General features: G+C 45.8%; 1 protein-coding gene and 1 pseudogene across 1 annotated transcript; one reads left to right on the top strand and one right to left on the bottom strand.

Moving 5' to 3' along the window:
- Positions 1–602: 602 nt before the first annotated feature.
- Positions 603–13,584, bottom strand: LOC149347452 (uncharacterized). Its single transcript, XM_089585583.1, has 5 exons — positions 13,533–13,584; positions 8,841–8,927; positions 5,357–5,440; positions 3,286–3,327; positions 603–742 (listed from the first exon to the last, which is right to left on the bottom strand). Exons 1-5 carry the CDS (start codon positions 13,582–13,584, stop codon positions 603–605), a joined length of 405 nt encoding a protein of 134 aa, XP_089441709.1.
- A 1,489-nt stretch (positions 13,585–15,073) lies between these two features.
- On the top strand, positions 15,074–20,296 carry LOC149347451 (protein GVQW3-like; annotated as a pseudogene).
- The last annotated feature ends 3,061 nt before the right edge of the window (positions 20,297–23,357 follow it).

The raw sequence follows: 23,357 nt of genomic DNA, 5'->3' as shown, positions 1-23,357 counted from the left end.
ATTACACGTCGGTGCAGATGGTGCAGAGTGACTTGGCCAGTTATTCATCACAAAACACTCCTACTGCAATCTGGACTTGCGTGTTGTCTTTTATAGTTATTTTACTTCTTTTGGAAAAAAATGGTCTTATTTAAGCTTGGTCCCTTAGTTAAAAAAGATCTTATTAAACTGAGAAGACGATTCTTGCTGAACAATGCATGGGAGAATTAACAAATTTTAGCGCCCCAGCTGGCAGATTTTGCATCGCGTTTGATATTCCATTCTAGTAGGCCGGGATATTGTAGTTTACTAATAATTTAAAACACAACTGCTGTAAGTGTTTGTAACCAAAAGTAGCCAAGTCAGGCAATTCAGTTTTAACAAGTTAGATCATTGAAGGTACCCAAGCAGGTTACCCATTCTGTAGGCAAAGTATTCTCGTTGACACTGCCTGCATTTAAAATTTAGAGCTTAACCACATTTTTGCTTCAGACAAAATTACCTAAGGTGAGTGATTCCGTTGCCTTTTCATTCATGCATGAGAGTTCGTTGCCGATCTCGAAATACTCTGCAAGCAGGGTTTAGAGTCGAGAGAGTCTTTATTTCTTGCTGGCCGCGGCTGTTCACCGTTGACTGCTGCCCATGGCCGATGGCAAGAACTCTGCCACAGCCTCACCAAGAGCCTTCTGGACGGCCTTCGAGGTGTCGCTGATGGGATCTCCACGCTCGGCCTCTTCGGCAGTGACACCACTATCTGAAGAAACTGCATTGCAATGACGAAAAAAATACTTAGCTTAGGTCAGCACAAAAATGTTTGATTTGATGAAGTGCACAACACTAGCTAAAGGAGTCATTAGTGAATATATTTACAAGGTCATATATTGTTTCTGGGAGGCTAGCGAAAAGGCTTGGAGTCAAATTGATGACTACCCAGCGAACTACGGAGAGAGAGGAAGACATCAGAGATGGCCAGAGAGGTAGGACAGAAACGCGGGTCAGTGATATCCTAGTTGAAATGAAGATTAAGAAATGAGCTTGGAGAGTTAATCTGGAGGCAAGATAAGCAATCCTCTCTCAGGGAGAACGATGAGTAGTGTCTAAGGGAACAGAAACGTAGCACGGGGTGAGAGAATAAAGTGGCCGGTGCGGGCGCAGGGCAGGTTCAGGTGGAGCTTACAGGGAGAATCGCTTGTCCTGCAATATGCATAGTTAAAACGATAGTGGTGATGATGATTATGACATATTATCTAATTTGTTCTCGAATAATTAGTTTCCTTAGTCGCTTTTGGTCACCGCGCGTGGCTTTGATACCACAGCCGGCGGCTACCATTCCTTGCTCAGCTGCCTGCTAAGACATGACAAGTGGCTGCTAGCAGCATTATATTAGAAGAGCAAACAAATGAACAGGTTCGAAAAGAATTATTTCAAGTTCAGCCCTAGTTATCGAAAATAAGGAGACATTAATATCGCCCTGCGGCGCTGAAAGCGGAGATTACAGTGTTATCGCGGGCGTCATGTCTGCACGCTCCCTGCGGTAACTTACGAGTGGTTTAGACTTTTCTGCGGTGCAAGCAAGGAATCTGGAAGTTATTTGCTACCGCTTCCCAAAGAATGCAGTCATGTGCTGTAAAGGAGGCACGCTTTATTGCTAGGTACCTGTTATCTATTGGCAATATTCTGGGGCTTTGGTCTAAACCATCTCAGAGGACAGCTGCGAAAGGGTTATTGAAAACGACTCACAGCTGACCTCGAGGCTGTAAGCGTTTTGTATGATATCAGTGTGGCCCCATAGTTATGCCTTACGAACAAGTGCAAAACTGATTTTCCAGTCCTCTCATCTCTTTCTTTATCCCTCCTTCGGTCCCTTTCCCGTGTGTAGGTTAGCGTACTGGCTGTCGCCTAATTAACCTCCCTGTCTTAACCTCTCTCTCCCGGGCAGTGTCATATGGCGCGATCAGATGGAGCCAAAATGTAGAAGGCGCTCTTTCAGTTTGCAGTGCCAGGGCGCAATAAAGATCCCCAGGGGGTCGAAACTATTCCGTAGCCCTCCAATACGGCACCCCTTTCTCTTTTTCTTGTTTAACTCCTTTCTCCCTTCCCTCACGGCGCAGTTGACGTATCCACAGAGAAGTGAGCCATTTACTGCGTATTTCATTCATATCCACAAAAACCAAAATTATGCTAATTTTCCTGTCGACATAGCTTGAGTGCTTTTTCCCTCGCGATTTACGCTTTCAAAATCTTTTTACTTTGTTATGATCAGTTTAACTACCGTCCAGTGCAACAGAAAGACCTTTGCAACATCCCCTCATTTAACCCAACCTCTGCTAGCTGTGGTAATCAAATCCCAGAGAAGCCCTAATCTCAGTCGCCCCACCCTTATTTACTGTTGGTTTCCCATGAAAAGGTCTTTTTTTACCCTATGTCACCATCGGCTACCTTCCCTTCGCGTTAGCTGCCCTGCCCATGCATATTTACTTTTGGTTGCGAGTAGGATGTCATGATCTGCAGTTTTCACCTCGACTTACTCAACGTCTCCTTGCACACTTTTTTACTTTTACTTTTTACTGAGTGTCTCAACGGCCGGATCGCTGGTTTGGGCACAGTTATTCTCGCGCAGTTCAAAAAGCGGCATCGATTTGCTGCTTCTTCGACCACGCATTAACTGTTCTGTCGCGTGGTCAGGAATCGAAGCAGCTGGTCTGTAAGGCGGTCTGTTACAGATAAACAGTTTGCGCTGCGGTGATGCGGCTACGGGGACTACGTGACGGATGAGCAGGGCATTGTGGGAAGACTGGCAGGTAAGATTTCTGGCGCTGGAATAAATTTTGGACAGAGTAGATTGAGCGCTTACGGCGGTAACTACCGCTTTACAAGCTATTGTATGGATTGTTGCGTAAGCTGAAATTTTACAATTTGAACATCTGTGCAAAGGTTACGCACTTTATTTGGCACTCAGCTTACTTATTGCTTCTACGAATATGGTTCAGTAAAGCAGAAAGTTAGGCTAGTTGGTAACGATCCATATAAAAACGGCGCACAGAAAACCTGAAAAACACAGGAAGAACGGACAGGATGGGAGCGCTCCAGTCCGTTTTCCTTGTGTTTTTCAGGTTTTTAGGTGCACCGTTTTTGGATGGGTCTATGAATATGGTCTATAAATTTAGCGGAACAGAGAATGAATTGCAGTACTGACAAAGAAATTGTTATGCTCCGAATGAGAAAACAGTACAACATGATTTGTCGAAAACAGGCCTAGAGCTCAAATAAACGAACTAATTTTCGTAGGGGCTAAAGCACACTCACGTGGCATTGCTTTCATGTCACCATCACCTCCATTATAGTCATCTGGAAGAGAAAATGAGCGCGCTTAGTGCTGGTTTCCGACAGCATGAACACATTGTAATGTCTAACTTTGCGATGCAGTGTCGAAACACCAATTCGCGGCGTTGTTTTCGCTATAGAAATCACCTTAAGGCGCTCTTAGAGAGGACGAATTAAATTGGTCTGTATCGTTGGGACAGCGGGTTCTAATGAAAAAAATACGCTAGTTTAATCGAAAACGGAGTTGTGTAAGCTGGATATGGTCAGAAAAATTAAATAAAGGTGTCGCCATCATCGCTCGTTTTGCAAGCAAGCTGCGGTGCGTCAAGGCAGTTGTCTGGACGCGGATCACTGAGGCGGGAGAGGACAGGCTTGAGTTGAGTGGCGGAAAAGTGTTTTATTCAAATGTGTCCTGCAAGTATTACCTGTTTACCTGAAGAAAAAACCTCAACGAAGCTGGTAAGAGCCCTAGACTCGATTTTACTGGGAACTGAGAACAATAATTCGATGTAGTTGGTCGAATGTCGTGTGCGAAAGTCGGGGAGCATTTTGGTATTTTTTTTTCAGCGTAAATTATGGGCAGCGTTTAATACCGAAGTGATTATGCAATTTTGTCAATGTGACGTCTAAATGTGGAGTGCAGATCCGCCGCATTACGTGAACGGCTACTCTCGTTTCACCTTACTCTGCATCACTGAGATGGGATACCATCATATTTCACTCTGCCTGAATCCTGGTGCCGCAAGATTTGCCGCTATAATTCAAACTAGTCCATGAAGATTGATCACTGAATACGGAACAGTGGAGTACCGTAATTTCTGCACTGTAGCCCGTACCAGCTGCATACTGCGAATGAGTAAATTGTTGGTTAAGTTGGATGTTTGAACAGAGTCTTATCACTCACTATACTGGCTGCAGCGTCTAGGTCTGGAATCCAGAAATAAAAGATTTTTTTTGCACGTTTCTGTTTCACCAGGTGTCTAGTAACATTTTTAGCAATGAGTTTGAGAAAGAAAAATGTCATTTCGGCACCTGCACATTGCGCAGAACAAAAAAAATTGAGCAGTTAATCAGTTTTATATTGCCCGCGGCATGCTAGAAATTATGGAGGTGTTACATGTGGTCCGCTGGAATAATGTTTAACAGGCCTGAACAAATTTTGTTCTGCTAACACAAACACGTACAATATATCTGTGCTGCACAGTGGTGCATTTCTTTCTTGCTCTCGAATGACGCTTGTGTTTTAGCTCTTATGCAGAACTACATGGCACCGCTGATAGAACACTTTAAGCACTAGAAACTTAACTTCTCTGTCGTGGTACTTTTCAGGATCAAGCCTAGGTATTAGAAGCAGTCTTAAATAATTAAGAGCGTTATATGCATGTTGCGAGCTGTTTATTGCATGAACCTTCCCATCTGGATAGTTATAACTAACTATTAGATGGAGCTGGATCTAACTGGATATTAAACTGGATAAAGCTAACGTTATATCCAGCTTAAACACAGGGTTATGGTGCCTCATAGGTAAGGTGAAGCTGTGAGTATCTATAGCTGGTTTTGAAACTCTGGGTTTTTTGAGAAACTTAAAAATACGCGAGAAATCAACAAGTGCTTGATCTCCTAAAAGTAACATGGGCTGTAAAAGAAAGTATTAAGAGTAAAATGACAGAAGCAATTTTACCTCAGTCTTCCAAGTTTTCTGCAGGCATTATAGAATGGCATACAGTGAGTTCATCGCCGCACATTTCGCAAGAAGGGTTTGTTTGTTTTGTTAGTAAGAAGTTGTGTGTGAGGCGTGTGTGACCGATGCGTAGTCGACATAAAATAACATCTGTAACAGGTTCTTCCTGATGTCTACATAAATTCCTTCCCATCTGTATAGGTACAGATATTGCAGTGTACTTATTTGGAGCAGTGGGGTTGAGTAATTAGAATAGCTCGCTACAGCTTGCGATTGGTCAGAAAATATGAGTTCTACATTCTTTTTAAACACACTGACCGTGAACCATAATGCTAAAGTGAATCCTGTCGACGAAGAATATTCCCTGTTTACCTTGGACTGGTTTCACTTGAAACATCACGACGGATTGCTTTTCCGTGAGCTTTCTGATGTCTCCTTGCGCTCCATCGTTAGGATCTGCATGAAAAGAGTGAACATAGTCGGTAGTCGAGCGAATCTAAAGGAATTCGTTTCTCTACAGAACAACGAACACTAGTTGTTTTTGTGTTGCAAGCAGACAACTGTGGATGTAGTCATCAGACAAAGGAGTGAGTTGATGTGCTGTATCTGTAAAGGTGTTCTTCCAAGTAATCTTCGTCCCGAGTAAGGAGACAGCAAAAGGAAAAAAATGAAAGACGCTCGCCAAATAATTTTCTCGTGCCCTCGTGCCTTTTCCTCGGCAGATGAGCATTCAACCAACCATAGACTTCAGGCAATTCTGGCTAAAGGCCCTGAATTTACTGAAGCCTAAGTCAACGTCAGCTGTAATTGCCAAGTAAATTTCATGCCATGAATACGATTACAGGTTTTGTCAATAACTTAAAGGCCCTAAATTTAATGCAGCGCAAGTGAACGCCAGCGGTAATTGCAAGGAAAATTTTACGCCACGAAAATCATTACAGGTTTTGTCATTAACATTACAGCATGTGGCGGTTGTGGTGACAAACATTTACCTTCTATAGTTTCTTTACAGAGAGGTGATTGTGGTAGGGCCCAATTGGCCCTTTCCCCTACTAGGTGGAGCCCCATTCCGGGGCCCCATTGGGAAACAACGCCGCCCGCGCGGAGCAGGAAAAAATGAATTAGTTAACCAGTCTAAAGGCAGGCGTTTCTCTGGAAAATCAATTTTTGCCTCTTCATTTTGCAGTCTTAAACTGCTTAGGAATGAAAGCGCTGTGGCACCGGTCACTTTAATAATTTTTTTTTCAACTACGGACAACTGAAATGCGCTCTTTCATGAGTCGTTTCGTACCACTTATTCAAACCGATGCAACAAACGCAGGTCTAAATTTTTCGATCCTGGAAGCGTTCTTATATGCGCACGGCGCTCATACCTGGAAGCCATAAATATGAAATGCAGCTAGCTTTTGCATCGGCTGACTAACAATTCAAAATATGATGCTGCCAAACGTAATGCTAAAACGTATTGTTTAACAAAGGTTCGCCTTTTACGCGACAGTGTATACAGCTCGTTAGGTCTAAAACGCGTTGGCGTCGCAGTAGTAGTAGTTGTAGTTCTCAGCACCGCGTGTCGGAAAAAATCGTACCATGCCAACCGTTCGCCGCAGAATGTTCCGGATGGTGTCATACTACTAAGCGTTTCGAGCACAAACTGACTAGTTAAGTTAGAGCTTTTTTTATAGGCATGCTCCAACACGTAACTTCTGAGAAGCTTTGCATGAAACTAAGACCGTATGGTCCCGTAAGCGCTAGGCCTACATAATGAATCTTGCAGCTTGGCGCAGTAGAATGCATGGCCTAGCACTGATATGGCGCAAAGCGAGTTTTGAGAGCCGCAGACGCACAGATAGAGGCATTGGGTTTGAGAGTAAATAATAGGGCGACCGCGGCTGGACTTACGAAGGTTTCGTCGGCCAGCGTCCTTAAATGGCCGGTGAGAGGGGGTGGGTGTGATGACGCCGGATGCCTGTGTGTCCAAGGTTTAAAGGGGTAGGGGGGGTGAGGACGCCTAATACATGTGAGTCCAAGGTTTAAAGTAAACCTTGTTTTAATGCGAAGAGCAATAGAGGGGCCATGTTGAGCAAACGTGGTTCAGGCGTGATGCATGATGGGTAGGTGTGATGAATGTAAGAAGGAAAGCGCTAGAACGGTTGAACTGACTGGAAGTTTTATCCGAATAGGGGAGAAAGACGAGATCCGAGTGGTACGCGGCGATCCCAGACACTTGGACGGAGATCAGTGGAAGCTGCGTCTGATCTCACAGCGCCACCTTGATTAGCTTGATTAATCTAGGTGGTGCATGAACCACGAAGTGCATGAGAACGCGTCCTGTTGCACCAAGTCCAAAATGCCGCACAAGTCGGGACCAGTTGCGTTCGAGTATACGTGAGACCTTGCACATAACTGCTCCTCGCAACATGCGCCAGCCGTCGATCGGGAATCGAACCGTTCGCAAACGCAGGAATGGGTGCGTGTATGTAGTGGTGCAGAAATTTTGTATATATGTGTATGTAGTGGTGCAGTGGTGCAGAGGAATTTTGAATATTAGATTATTGTAAGGTAGTCGTATGTAAATGCTGTAGGTAATGGTGCATTCTTCCAATGCGTTGCACGATCTTTCTTTCAATGTTTTTTCACCGCTCGCATCCAGCAGTTAAGAATGCCATAGAAAAGAACTCGGGAGCGTTTTTGAGAACAAGAACGTCAATAGCAAAAAATTTCAGCCAGACTGCCGACGGGACATCTGCGGATATAATGATTTTTATCATGCGATGTTACGATATATGAAACAAAAATGTGTTCATAAACTTTATTCCCGTTGAAAAATGCTTTTGTCCAAATTACTGGGTAAGGGATACTTCTACGCACCTCTGCTGAAACTGCTTCCGATCGCGTTGACGAACAAGGAAAGCCCAAACCAAAAAACGCATGAGAGAGAGAGAGAGAGAGACTCTTTAATGAAATGCAGAGAATTTAGCCGGCGTTTAAAAATCGCTGGCATGCTACTCTGCGTAGGAAGGGGAATTTGGGAGAAAAAGACAGTAGGAGAGCAGCGAAAAACGCATGCGAACACGTTGGGCCGCATCAGTTACTTTGATTCCCCCATAATGTTTTATTTCCTTACCAGCACACATAAGTTAGCTTCCTGAGGTATCTTGACTAGTGTGAAAAAAAAGACAAAGGCAGAAACTAAAAAAACGCTTACATTCTAGGGACGAACTATTTTTTCACTTGCTACATAGCGCTAAACAGGCACGGACACAGGGAGAGAAACAGGACGGGCGCTAACTTACAACTGCCCGTCCTGTTTGTCTCCTTGTGCCCGTGTATGTTTAACACTATGTGGCAAGTGAACCGTCACCAACTCGACAAGCTTCCATTCTGGCTATTTTTTCATTTTGTTGTCTTTTATTGCTATTTGGCGAAGCGAATGCAACTGATAGGCGGCACCAATAGGGCAAGACATTGGGCATACGTAGTTGGTCTTCGTAGTAAAACTTCACTTGTATGTCTATTCGCTATCTTGCCCTTCTATTGTTGGTTCGTGTCTTTTTGAGCTCGTCAAAACGGGTCAAATGACAAACGAGGAGCTAGCCGAAATGAATGCTTTGGCAGCTGAGCGGCGGTTGAATTTCTTTGGAGGAGAAATTCTAGAGGCCTGTGTACTGTGCGATGCCAGTGCACGTTAAAGAACCCCAGGCGGTCGAAATTTCCGGAGCCCTCCACTACGGCGTCTCTCATAGCCTTAGTCGCTTTGGGACGTTAAACCCCATAAACCAAACCAAACCAAACCGTTACTTTTACTCATTTTAGATAGAGATGCTTGCTACTGCGGGTGGACGATTCAGGCACTCACCTGCCTTCGATGAGACGTCAAACTTCTCCCGTTCCAGCGTTTCCGAGCCTCCAATGGCGTGGCCCACGATCTTCAGGGAGATGGCGGCTGCAGTGCGTGGGCAGGTAAGCAGTGTCAAATTTTAACTGACATTTCCATTATTTTCGGATCCTTCAAATAATCCTAGTTGGTACTATTTCCCGGGGCTCCTTCTCGCTTGTAACCGAAGACAGATGAAATGTTCGGCCATTAGCTGGACCTCACTTTGATCTGATCAATTATCATCTTATCATTTTTCACCTTCATTAATTACCTCAGTTTCATGTAGCCAAATTTGCCATTGCGCTGTTTCTTGAACTAGGCGTAATACCTTTGTTTATGTCATTATTACGTTTCGAACTCTGTTTTTTCCTACACAAGAAAACTATAGACAAGCTGATGAATCAGTAAGTTTGAACATCTAGAAATACAAGAATGCGGTGGCGATCTAATTTCGATGGAGCGAAATTGTAGAGGCTCGTGTACTGTGCGATTTGACACCACGTTAAAGACGACCAGGTGGTAGTAATTTCCGGAGACCTTCTCTACGGCGTGTCTCTTAGTCTGAGTCACCTTGGGGCGGTAATTCTCTATAAACCTAAAAAAGAATGCAGAAACCTATGATCCAATGAAGCTTTTCACGTGCCGGTATCCTCAAACGTGCTTCCCACGCTTTGCAAGAAATGACAATATAGGATAGTTTCCTATGCATGAAATATCGGACGGCGTGATAACATCGATCCTACTGAGCATAGTACCGGGCGTTCAACCTCCTTCGTGTAGTAATATATTGCGCTTAATGGCTGCCAATAGGCTTCACGTTGGTGTTCTGAAAAATGATTTCTGCGCAGGTGTCGATGCTGGCTTTGGCATCTAGCCGCCCTAGATAACGCCCTGCAGGACATTATAAAATTCGAAAGGTTTCTCCGTTGACTGAAAGGAGGTTCTCCTTACGCAAAATCTGTCTAAAACGTTAGAGTCAGAGCTAAGAAAGTCACTTGAGACTGTGCTCAGAAGTTATTGGGTAAACCGTTGCTGTGTTGCTGGTTTGCGCATATCTTTGGTCTATTTGACTAGGGAACCTTGTGCAAAAGGAACAATTCGATTTACTCAATCAAGCAGGCCTGGAGAACGATCAAATCAACCTTAATAAACAACTGCTCGAACGTGTGAATCGTGCTCGGAGTCTTGTGCTATAAAACTGGTTTCATTTTAACGTTCTTTGAAATAAAAGACAGATTGTTTTATGTTAACTTTCTTTCAGGTCCAGCTTTCACTTAAAGCAATATTTAATTTTTTTATTTCCATTCAAGAATGTGACACCCAAATAGCAAAAGGCTGTCTTCTTTTCTAATTTGTTCTTTATCAGAAAGCTAAGATTCAATTCCTGAATGAGCCGCCGCGGTGGCTCAGTGGTTATGGTGCTCGGCTGCTGACCCGAAAGACGCGGGTTCGATCCCGGCCGCGGCGGTTGAATTTATTTGTAGGAGAAATTCTAGAGGCCCGTGTTCTGTGCGATGTCAGTGCACGTTAAACAACCCCAGGTGGTCTAAATTTTCGGAGCCCTCCACTACGGCGTCTCTCATAGCCTTAGTCGCTTTGGGACGTTAAACCCCATAAACCAAACCAAACCAATTCTTGAATGCAGACACGTTTCCTTTAGTCTTAAGTTCTTACTCCCCACAGCCAGCACACTTGCCATAGTGATGCATTTACGAGCTGATGATATTTGGCAGTACCTTTGAGCCATTTCGCACACATTCGGTCAAGCGAGCACTTTAGCAGCCTTGTTCATTTGCCTTCGGAAACTCTTCTATGTATTCTCAAACACTGTCAGTTTAGTGGACCGTGTAATATTTTTCATGCGCCAAATATTTTTTTTTTTAAAGAGAAATACCTAGAGTACTGATTTACTTTGTTGCTCATCGGCTAATTGTAGTGTATCGGTTTCGCACCAAGCTACCTTAATTGGGATTATCTTTGCAGTCAGAATTAACTCGAAAATGTTGCAGGTCTTGAATCCACGTCTTAAATCAAATGTAAGCTTGTACTCTGCTCCATATTGCAGATTGAGATGTTCCCCATCGAGGTAGTTATACTCAGTTAAGTGCGCCAGGACATGCTTCTGGTGCCGTTTTCCTTATTGTATACTTCACATTTTACGTGCAGTACAGAATAAATGAACATTTAGTTATCCTATTTTCACAACATTGCTCACTGATAAAAAATGTCATGAATGGTTCCTATTCAGGGTACCCAAGCTTGAATTTTTTCATCCTAATCATGATTTTATGGAAATGTTGACATGGTGAATTTTACAGAACTGCTTGTCGACGAGATAAGTAGACGGTTGTAAAGGGTAAGGACGAGCGGGGAGAGTAAGTCGGAAAAAATATTGAATGCCTCACACATCATCCAGGAAACATTTATAGCTGGTACACCGACATACAGAAGTAGATACAGGCTCACTGCAAGGTTGGTAGCACTGCCATCACCGTGGCGCTTATTTCAGTCATATGCGTCGCGAAAAAAATTAAGTGCTGACCATAGCCTTCCGCATTTGTAATTTTTTAGCAGTGAGATACGATTTCACAGAAATTTTGCGGTAATTGTACCGTAGTAACGGTTTCTTGCTCCGCATGCAACGTACGTTGATCGAGCTATAAAAGTGAGTCAGCTGTGTTTTATTATGTCATTTGTGGCAATGCAGTCGAAGTAATAAAAATAAGCGTATGTCGAACGTATCGCTACGGGACACTAGAGCGTTTTAAAACGAATTTTTTAATGTGGGTACCTTTATTTTCGTTTCATAGGCGGCATCTGCAAGCAGGACAGTAGAGATCGGGGAACTATTTCAAAGACCGAAGGCGACAGAGTGGTTGAAACTTAGATAATTAGTAAAGGACCCTTTGTTTTTAGTCTCTACGGAGGTAAAAATAAGCCTAAAAGCTAGCGGCCACCAGCATTGATCCTAAAGGCGACACCGATGGCAGTGTCGCCATAACGCAGAGGCGGTTAAGCAATCAGCTTTTTCGGAAACATTTCAAAAGATGTGGAACGTACGTGAAAGCCGACGAAACATCATAACTAGTTTTGCAAGGAAAGATAATCTGCTAAGTGCTTATTTCATAAAACGTGTCCAGAGTGTTTACTGTGTTCTCTGTAAAAAGCCATATCGCATTATTTACACGTGCTTTAATAAACTGCGCTCGATGTGACCCACCTAGAAATCGATGAAGTTTCAACACAGTAAATCGCCACCGCCACTTCTAGCGTTGTTTCTTCTGAAATGTTAAAATACCGCTTCTTCATGAAACCGCCACACTCGTTTCAGCCGCTATCAAACCATGATCGACAAGATTCATGTCAATTCGTTTTTTGTCTCACCTCCAACAGAAGAATGGCATTCTTCCGGGCTAGTTGGTGTGATTTTCTTTGTGGGGTCAGCTTGAATATCGGGATGAAGGAACAGAGCAATGTGTCCTGTCATTATCATAATCATCATCCTGACTACGCCCACTGTAGAACCAAGACCCTTCCCATATGTCTTCAATTAATCCTGTCCTGTGCCAACCAAGACCACCTCACCCCCCCCCCCCCCCCCAAACCTCTTAACCACATCTACTCAAATAACTTTCTGCTGCCCCTTTCTACGCTTGTCTTTTCTTGGAATTCAGTCTGTTACCCTTAAAGGCCATCGGTTATATTGTCCTCGTATTAAATGCACTTCCGAAGCCTATTCTTGTTCTTTATTTTCAGTAGCACTACATTAACGCACGTTTGTTTCCTGGTGTGTTCTGTGTGCCTGTGTGTCTCTGAATCCCCAAATTCATGATGACCCCATAAATCAACTTTAACACCAGACTAACATAGTATGAAATTCTAATCGGCGACCACTGTGTGTGATAGTGCAAATGAGCCGAGAATACTTAGCCTAATTTGGCATCAGTAAGATGTTCAAATGAGGCGTGCATCCTTAGAAAGAGTAAAGAGCTCCAGCACCTGAGGAAGAAATCTGGTCCACATCTATGGCTTCCAGGCTACTCACTATAGGCGACCACTTTCTCCATTTTGGTAGTGGATAAGGATACTAACCATATTGTAAGTGCCTAGGGGTCGTCATGTCTTCTTGTGAATCGTTATGCTTACGGCAATATAACCCCTCAGCGCCAACCACGGATATGCACGAGCTGTGAGCAGGTTTCAGGATCCCTTAGTAAAGTTTTCTGGCAAAACAAGCTAAATAAGGACGCCTAAAGTTGTGGTACAGAGATTTTGTCACTGGAAACCTTTGTCTCGCCAGTCCCCAGGCAATAATATCTATTTAGAAACTTTCTAGGACGACGGCACTTACTTTAACTGTCCGAAGAGGTGTGGACAAAAAATTCTCATCCCCTCCAGAAAATTTGGCTTTCGTAGGTAGCATACATGACCTACTATACAGTGCATGTCAACAGGTATGTTTTTGTCCTCAGTACCTTCGACCAAGGATATACATGTCTGTTGCTAAAGTTTACCCCGGCTAAAGTTCAGTTCATTGGCTAGATCAACATGCGAACCAAGGTTAGGGCTGGTGGGAGATACTTATGTTACTACACCTTCTGGGCATGCTTTAAATGCTCGCTTGTAGGAGTCGTCGAGGTTTTGCCTACGCGAAGAGAGATGTACACTTACCGTGAAGTGCCGACAGGTAGAAGACAGCTACGAGGAGACTCAAGGACTGCATGCTGGTTGAATCACAATTCTTTTGCTGCTTCTGCGGGGGCGGTCGGCTTTTAAGTACCCACTCTAGCTCTATTCGTCTTGGGCTTTTTCCGAAAGAGCAGCGAGCATTGGTGCAAGCTGCGCCCACACATATTTTGCTGCTGTCTCCCCCCCCCCCTCCCTCACCTCCGCAACCCCGTATGCCTACTGTCATTGGGGCCATCAGTCAGAGCTGCTTTTGCGGCTCAGGTTAAACAGAACTGGCGAAGCGCTGGCGGTTTCGTCGAGCAATGAACTCAAAGCCCGCACACAGCTCTCAGAATAAGACCCACCTGTGCGTATCGGTGACCGGCTGTGGTAAAGGGGTGCAACGCTGTCTTTTTGCATTCTTGAAAGGCACTGTGGTAAAGAACTGCCACTGTATAGTGGCACATGTTTATCTTCGTCTACAAACAAATGCTACGGCTCCTTCCATTGCGTTCCTTGGGCAGTTTTATTTTGATTGTTGCTGTTGTTGTCGCCTCGCGCATTCGTGTATGCCTCTTCGCGTTCCATGGATCGAAACGCGGCACTATTATTTGCCTTTTGCTGTCTCTAGAAGTTCGCTCAAGCTCACTTTGGTTGCTTGCTTCCACGGCGGTGCCAACTCATCTGATCGTCTGTCATTCATGTGTCCTCTAGCCGTCCATGTTCGCACCCCCAGGGCCGTTTCTACTCAGTCCTGCCCTCTCAGTATATGGCCAATATGAACTGGTGCTTTAGATTCAGGACTTGACATTCAGAAAAACAGTCAGTGTATTTACCTTGGTATGGTTTCGTCGCCGTCCAAGAGACTGAACTGTCACCTCCAGGAGCACAGTTCACAAGCGTCCATTCTTTACCGCTGGGTATTCCTTATGGCCTTATTCTAGCAGCCATACCTTACTAATGGCAGGAGCCTAGATTGGAATACAAGTATTTGTTGATAACGCAATATCTCCGCTATGCAGTCTGCGGCCCCGGTTAACCCAATAAAAATGTGCTATTTTACCTGATGTCTGAAATATTCATTATTGACTGTTTTTCATCACAAGAAAGTCAATTAAATCATGATCTTCCACTTACTCTGCCTCCATCTGTCATAAAGTGATGAGGTAAATTGCAATGCCCTTAGTTGGCTTAATGCTGACTTTGAAGCCAGCCTTTCTGACTTTTTTATTGCAACAGACGACTTTTCAATCATAAAAAACAGGGCTCTAAGGCAAGTTTTGCAACTAAACCTGTAGACGCGAGCTTCTCCGGAGAAGACGACGCTATTGCCGAAGTACGAGGCCTGTTAGAAAAGTATCCGACTTTATTTTTTTTTGCGAACACCTGAAGGATATGAAACAAGTGCGCTTGCGTCAGCCGACCTTGAACCTTCGTACGCAAGCACGAATTTTTTCCTGCCTGCCGATAACGTGAGTCGCTGGTACGGAGCGTTTGAGTGAGGCAGTGCGCAGTGCTCTCGTCGGTTTTTTATTGCGAGGAAAATGGCGGAGCGACAGGAGCAGCGCTACTGCATGAAATTTTGCCAGAAACTTGGGGATAGCCAAGTGGAAACCATTCTAAATATTCAGACGGCTTTCGGTGATGATGCTATGAGCAGACCACAGATTAAGCAGTGGTACAATTGGTTTAAAGACGGCCGCACATCGGTGGAGAGATAGCCACGCTCCGGTCGGCCATCAACATGCCGAAATGACCAGGACATTGCCGAAGTGAACGCTGTGGTGATGCGGGACCGTCATGTGACTATCCGAGAAATTGCGGAAGAGGTGGACATCAGCAATTTTTCTGCACATTCCGCTATCACCGGAGATTTAGCCATGGAGAGATTTGCGGCAAAATTTGTGCCTAAGCTGCTGGCGGTGGAGCAAAAGCAGCTTCGCGTTGAAGTCTCGCAGGACGTGCTGGATTCCACAAACAGTGACGCCGACTTCAACGACACCATAATCACTGGTAACGAGTCTCGGGTGTACGGGTACGACCTGGAAACCAAATCCCGGTCGTCACAGTGGAAGCATTCCATGTCACCAAGACCAAAGAAGGCCTGCCAAGTGCGCAGCAATGTTAAAGTGATGCTGACTGCTTTCTTTGACTCCCTCTGTGTGGGACTCCACGAGTGCGCACCCCTCAGGGTCAAACAATGACCAAAGAGTACTACAAGGATGTCCTCCGTCGCCTACGTGGTGCTTTGCGGGGCAAGAGACCGGAGTTTGAGGTCATCGGGAAATTGGCGCATCCATAACGACAATGCTCCTGCACATTCCTCGCACTTGATTCAAACTTTTCTGGCTAAAAACTAGACTCCTGTAGTTCAACAGACTGCTTACTCTCGTGATATGGTCCCTGCGACTTCTGGCTGTTTCCCAAAATCAAGAGGCTATTGAAAGGAGCGCGATTTCAGACAAGAGAGGACATTGTGGCTGCAACGACAGCCGAGCTAAACTCCATTCCGAAAGGGGCCTTTTCGGAATACTTCCATCAATGGCAGCACCGCTGAGAGAGGTGTGTGGAGTCCCAAGGAGACTACTTTTAAGGTGAATAGCTTTTTAACGCTCCAGTTATGCCAGTTTTTTTTTCTTCTGCCAAAGGTCGGATACTTTTCTAACAGACCTCGTATGTCCTGCTCACTGCAGTGAATATGGCGGCATGCAACGGAGCCAGAGCCGCCCGCTTAACGACGAATTCTTGTTCGTTCGCTTGCTGCACCTCGTGGAAACAAAATTTGGAATAAAACAGCAGACTTTCTTTTTGTATTAAATATTACCCACCACCGGGTGTGCACGATGGAATGTGGTGGTTTTGAAGACCGTGTTTCCATTTCTACACGAATGGAACTTGGACGGCTAAGCCAGGTACTGCCACCTTAGTAACATGAGAACACAAGAAGCGAGATGATCAAATAAGCCTCTCCCTGCTTGCAAACAATGTCATGTTCACAACCCATGTGGGCAAAGGGGCCCGCCGAAAGAAAACGCTCGCCAGGCGAAAGCGCCCTTTCCTGTCCGGTCCCTCTGCTGAGCGCTGAGCCCCGGAGCTCTCCGACGATGAGTACCGTCGATTTAAAATTGTGCAACAACGATATTTTGATCAGGCTCTCTTTCTTCTTTCGCTCCTACCTTCCTCCCTTCCCTTACGACGCGGTTCAGGTGTCCGCCGAGATATGCGAGACAGATACTGCTCCTCGAAAACCAATTTACCAATTTACCAAGTACTTGGCACTGCGGTACGAGGACTCATTAGGTACTGGCAACTGAAAAATTTTTCTGAAGTACCCGGCAAATGATCAGTTCGGAGGTAATGTCGTGCACGTAGCTAGAACAAGCCTGGCCCCTGCAGTGCACAGTTCAAATCCTACCAACCGATTGGAATGTGCAGGGCTTCGCAATAGAAGGGAATGTTACAAAATGAGGTTATAGCACACCTCGCCACCGGTTACTGCTTTCGAAAGGTCCTTATCAAAAGCGGCTACCGAGCCCTATAAAGTGTGTGCACTCGCTAGCGAAGACCGCAGAGAAGGCACTTGTGCCATGCTTGGCTATGCGATTTTTCTGTCAACTACGGATACTTTTCCTTATCTCGTTAAGATCGCGTTCTGCCTGACAAGCACATGACATTATTGCTAGAAAGCATAGCATGCAGGACAAAAGCGGTGCACAACTACTATGCGCAAAACAAGCTGTGTGTAAATAACGGGGAATTACGCAAGTTTTCTACAACACTGCGTGGTATTCATGCAGAGTGCGTTAGTATACAAAAGCGCTCCTTAATAACGCACGAAAAACCACTTTCCGACTTCTACATTACAGCGCTCATTTTTTTGTGAATCAGGGTTGAAACGTGGCTGCCTTTCAGCGGCCAAGGTGTTGGCACGCCCTTGACTGCCGTCTCTCGACACAGAATCTGCATTCACAAACCCTATGTGGTGCACTAGAATAAGCTAATTGCCCAACAAAAACGTTGTTTCAGTATTTCCAGTGATCAAATGCTGTCCAGGGCTCTTAGCGCTATTGCTAGGGCAATAAAGAAAACTAGTTGTGCTTGCTTGTTCACCTAAAAAATTGGGAGTGGTTTAGCCCTGGTTAAACCTGGAGGACTGCGAAAGCAACGAGGAGAGAGAGAGAGGCGACGGAGAGCGCGCGGCAGCGGCGGCGGCCCCGGCACGCAAGCTATGCGCCGCTACTGCGCATGCGCAACTGGCGAGCGCGGCGGCGGCACCTCTGAGTCACCCGCGCAGCAGAGGCTGTGGCGCGCCAGCTGTGCGCCGTCCTCGCGCAAGCGTAGTATGGCCTTGCCTCAGCTCCGCGAGATGGCTAGGCGACTCGCGCAGTGTTGCTTTGCGTTAAAAAGTACGTGGGTACAGGAGTAGACCCGGAAATTTTTTTTTGAAATCAAGTACAAGACCCAGGCCCTGTCGATGATTGACGTCGGTCACTTCGGTATGCGCACGCTTCCGAAACCCAATTTTCACTGCTTTTCGCAATTCAGAAAGCGGAAGGCACATATTCGACTGGTCTTCATCGATCGATTAGTGCACTGCATCGCATAACAATTCGACGGCATGAAGAAACACAAAGGAAACTGGCATTACACGGGGCAAAATCCACTGCGTCACATCTCCAGCTGCGGAATGTTCTGTCAACCACGCCAAGCAAAGTCCTTCGCCCTCCTTTGATGGTTCAGTCGTCTACTAGGAGCAACGATTTTGCAACGTTCCGCTTCTTTTGGTGCATTCATGTTATGACGACTAAACTTGTCCGCTTCATAGGCTTCGTTCTAGTCGATTTATCTTGAATTTAACTCTGCATAGTTCTTTGCCTACTGTGAGAAGAATGACGCATTTTTTTCGTGTTACGATGAGTTCTCTTGCTCTAGGAGCAATGAACTTCAAAATTTAACGCATTACGTGATAATGACGCACATTTATGGCGCATCTTTCTCTTGTTAGTCTTTAAAAGTGTTTTAGGTCTTGAAATTCTTCTGGGAAATGAAGGTTTTTGCTTAAAATTTTAATTGAAATTTACTAAGATGTGGACTTGGAAAAAGGCATAAATATAAAGATAGGAATTTACAAAATGTTTGACTCACAAAAAACAAATATTTCTAAATAAATCAGTTTCAGCTAGTAAAGCTTCCTAGCTAGAAAACGATAAACTTAACATATATAATTGGGCAACTGTGTATAACAGTCTGGAGGATAATTCGTTATCGTGGGGGCTGTCAAATCGAATAATTCGTTAGCCCGGAAGGTGTAAAATCCCGCGCAAATCCTGCGGCAACTCTTCAAATGAGACAAGTAATGTCCAACATTCTCGGCCAAAAATATTGAAGATTGAAAAACTGTAAGATACACTAGTTAAAATATTGAAGGTAATGGTCCGTTCTTCTGATATGCAGCAAAACCTTTCTTTTATAGAGTTTCCGTCGGTGGCATGTTAGCGGGGAATTACGATGTCGCGTCGATGAAAGAGTTACTACTTCCGTTGAAAACTAATGGGGAAGGCTTTTGACGATAGCGAAAGCGTTAATAGAATAAAAAAGCAAAACTGCCGTTGGGGGATCTGCGGATGTACTGATTGTTAGTTAAATCTTACATTGTATAAAAAAATGGCGTTCATAAAAGGTTTCGCACTCAAGTGGTTTTGTCCAGAATTGTGGAGCACGAACATTAGTAAAATCTATATCTGCTGAGGTTTTTCATGCGAAAGCAGGGGCTGCTTTCTGAGTTAAACTGTCTTAAGCAACTTGGATGGGCGCCTCTTCGTGACTGCCTAAAAAATTTAAGCCTGTACTTTTGTGTTCTTTTCCCAAAATCAAACGGGAGTATTTGCGCCCTTCCACTCTTGACCCGGCCCATTTTCCGCCTTCTAGGAAAGATCAGAGCTGTGAAGTTGCACCTTACGCTCTAAGACTAGTGTTCTGCGAAATTTTTGCGTTGTTCGTGCAATCGCGGGCAAAAGTAACAGACCCCCCCCCCCCCCCCCCCAAGTGCCACTGCGCCGCTCTCGACAGCAGAAGTGCTTTGTCAGGTGGCGCCCCCACGCAGAGTGGCAGCGATCGAAAGTAGCAGGGGATCTGTTACTCTTGCCCACGATAGTACCATAGAAGACGAGTGTAGTTCAGTTCCTGAAGTGGTGCCCTACCACTGTGTGGGTGACTTTTATGCGAAGTATACTAGCCGCACAACCGAGCTCTTCCTTGCTGCGCGGCGCGCGGCCGCGTAGCTGCCACTTGACCTACATCGGCGCACCACGTGATATGACGTCATAACAGCTGTGAAAGCTGGGGCGCAACTCGTGCGCTCGCTTGCGGACGCGCAGCCTCCGCCGGCGGTATGCTTCGCATCCTAGGCTTAACCATAAGCTAAGCCAGGCCATTTTTTCAAAGATGTTTGCCCCCCATCGTATTGTTGTTAGCGCTGCGGGTTCTTTTTAAATAACGAGAAAAATGAATTCTGAGCCGTGCAAAACGGGCCAGAATAAAATAAACAAGGCGCTATCAGTGATGATCTAGGCTGGTTTCTCTGGACCATTTCGCCCTCTGCGTTGAAGTCGGATGATGAGGCTGCGTTCTCAGAGTTACTGCTACTTAGATCGACGACGAAACAAGCATTGGACACATCTGAATCACGATATTTACCGTGTTTCAGGGCGCGTTCTACGCTGGCGGATGCGGCCATTCTCAACATTAACGCTCCCCTGTTTCCGTAAATGATTCAAAAACTGCTACCACAATAAAACACACAAACTCTAGTTTTCAAGCGTAAATGCCGATCGCACAGCATATTCATTAACGGCGGGAGGCCTTACGAAATCGCAATTCACATCCATCGTCAGAGCACTAACGACGGTCAGTGGGCGCCGTACGGAAACAGATATTCCTCTAGTACTAAAGCTTGTATTAATCAGGGCAAAGCCAAGGAAACCAGATGTGAAATTTGTTTTGGCGTTTATTGCTGTTGGCAGAAAGAGAGCGAGAGACGCATTAAGGCGAATTTGTCGAGAAGCAAGCGGAATTTGCTCTCACTGGCGGCGGCGTGTTTCCTCCCACAATACATGGAGGCGGATAAAGCAACCTCGACGCATCGTTCCTGGCGACCGGATCTCCCATTCGAGCGACGGAGATTTTCGCCCCAAAACATTGAACAGCAAGCTGGAGCAGCAGCTTGCTGTTCAGTTCATTGATGGCGAATCGAGCGAAGTCACGTGTGAGACACGTAGCACGATAGGTAGAGATATATGGGGGATAAAGGTCAGGGTACATCGAATTTATTGGGAGCACCGAATGAACAACTGACTAAAAATGCGGCTGACATCAAAAGAAATTACCACAAATCAATATTAAAGGCAGAAGCTCCTGAGCTAACGCTGAGGCTCACTGCGATTGTGCAGTAGAGGGACGCTATAGTGAAGGACTATATGGAAATATCGACCACCAGGGGACTGTATCGATCGCTTCATGCAGAGACGCGACACATCAGTAGCTAGGCCAGAAAAGACGCCCGGTCCTTTATTGCGCATAGATTTATAGCTGCGGCTGCAGCGAGGGAAAGGAAGAAGGGGCGTTGACATGTTATCAGGCCGCTTGCTTGATAGCCACATCTGATACATCTTCTTTCCTCTGTGAAAAGATCAGTTTTGACAATGCTCTAAGAAATTTGCCGAAACTTGTGATCATAAGTCAGCCGTTTAGGTTCCATGCGTGGCCGGGTTGTCCTGCGTGGAATGGCTGGCATGGTTGATCCAGCAGCTGCACCTGATGCTGTGAGCTGCGTGCTTGTGGCAAGTCCATCACGTGGCAAGTCCATGCTTGATCCACCAGCTGCACCTGATGCTGTGAGCCGAGTGCTTGTGGCAAGTCCATCACGTGGCTCACCCTGTTCATCGGCGGTACCAGGACTTGAAGTTCTTGGAGCCTCGGAGCGGATGTCCACGTCGTCGTCGCTGTCATCGATGACGTTGTAGTGCTCTTGGGTTCGCAGCAGATGTTGCCTATTACGCCTTAGAAGACGGTCGTTGTCCATTCTCACGATGTGGGATCGTGGAGCCACCTTCTGGAGAACCATCGCTTTGCGCGACCATTGGCGGTCGTCACGAACCCGCACCGTGTCTCCTTGCTGCAGTGGAGGCAGCAGTTTGCCCTTGGACGACTGGCGGTGCTTGACTACCGGGCGCTCCTGTTCGACGCTGCATTCAGGCAGAGTAGTGCGCAGCCGACGACCCTGCAACAATTCTCCCGGTGATTGTCCGTCCTCTAATGGGGACGCGCGATATGATAAAAGACCCATCCAGAAGTCGTCACGAGACTCTGCAGTTTTCTTCATAATGCGCTTGACTATTTGTACTCCTTTCTCGGCCAAACCATTCGACCGCGGAAATTCAGGGCTCGAAGTAATATGGACAAAGTCATAGCGCCGTGCAAACTCCGCGAACTCTTGGGAAGCAAACTGAGGTCCGTTGTCGGTACACACTTGGGCAGGTATTCCGTACCGCGCAAAAATAGACGCAACCTTTGTAACGACTTCGCGCGCAGTGGTGACGGCGAGTTTCTCAACGTCTGGAAAGTTTGAATGCGCATCAAACACCACTACGTACATGTCACCAGCGAAATGAAAAAGGTCGATTCCCACCCGGTGCCATGGCACCTTGGGTGTTGGCCACAAAATAAAAGGCTCAGAAGCTTGCTTGTAGGCGTACTTTTGGCATGCGCTGCATTTGCGAATGAGCGTTTCAATGGCACTGCCCATTCCTGGCCAGAAGATCAGGCCCCGAGCTCTGGCTTTACTTTTATTCAGCCCAAGATGTCCCGCGTGCAACTTCTGCAGCATCTCCACTCTCATTGTCTTCGGTACGACAATTTTGCATCCTTTCAGCAGTATTCCATCAATTTCCGATAGTTCTGCTGCAAATGGCTTTAACTCTCCTTCAATCTTAGTTCCTTGTGCCACCTGCTCCAAGACTTTGCTCAAGTATGGATCCGCTAAAGTCTCACTTTGCAGGCGCCGTTTTGTTGGTGTGCTTACTATGCTTGAGAGGACCTGTACAGCATGAACGTCGACGTCTTCGGTTGACTCCAGGACGGCACGGACGGCAGGAGCACGGGACAGCATGTCCGCCAACAGCAGGTCCTTGCCCGGAACAAACTGGAGTTCGTAGTCATAACGAAGAAGACGAATAAAGAAACGCTGCAGCCTTGGTGGCATATCTCCGATTGCCTTTTTCGCGATTGCCAGCAAAGGTCTGTGATCCGTTTCAATGACAATCTTGCGGCCATATACCAGCTGGTGAAACTTTTCACATGCGAAAACAATGCCCAGGGTTTCTTTCTCGATTTGCGAGTACCGTGTTTCGCTATCGGTGAGTGCTCGCGAAGCGTCCATGACTGGGCGCCACTCACTGCCATGCTTCTGCAACAATGCTGCGCCTAACCCTAGCCCAGATGCGTCAGCCGAAATTTTGGTTTCTTTCTTCGCGTCGAAGAAGGCCAGCACAGGAGGCGTTGTTAATGCTTCGCAGACCTCTTTCCACTCACGCTCATGAGCCGAACTCCAGTCAAAAACTACGTTCTCCTTCACCAAGCTGCGAAGTAGGGACGTTTTATCGCTCAGTCGAGGCACGTAATTGCGGAAATTGTTAACGACTCCAAGCATTCTGCGTACTGCACTTTTGTCATTCGGGTGTGGCATAGCTTGAATGCTTGAAATTAGATCAGAACTCGGCAGTATGCCATGTTCACTGATGACGTCTCCAAGAAATGTTATTTCCTTCACAC

The sequence above is a fragment of the Amblyomma mixtum genome, chromosome 4 (assembly GCF_055824585.1).
Source record: "Amblyomma mixtum isolate Tamu chromosome 4, ASM5582458v1, whole genome shotgun sequence".
NCBI lineage: Eukaryota > Metazoa > Arthropoda > Arachnida > Ixodida > Ixodidae > Amblyomma > Amblyomma mixtum.
Note: the sequence above shows the minus strand (reverse complement) of the source record. Positions and strands in the feature narration are given on the sequence as shown.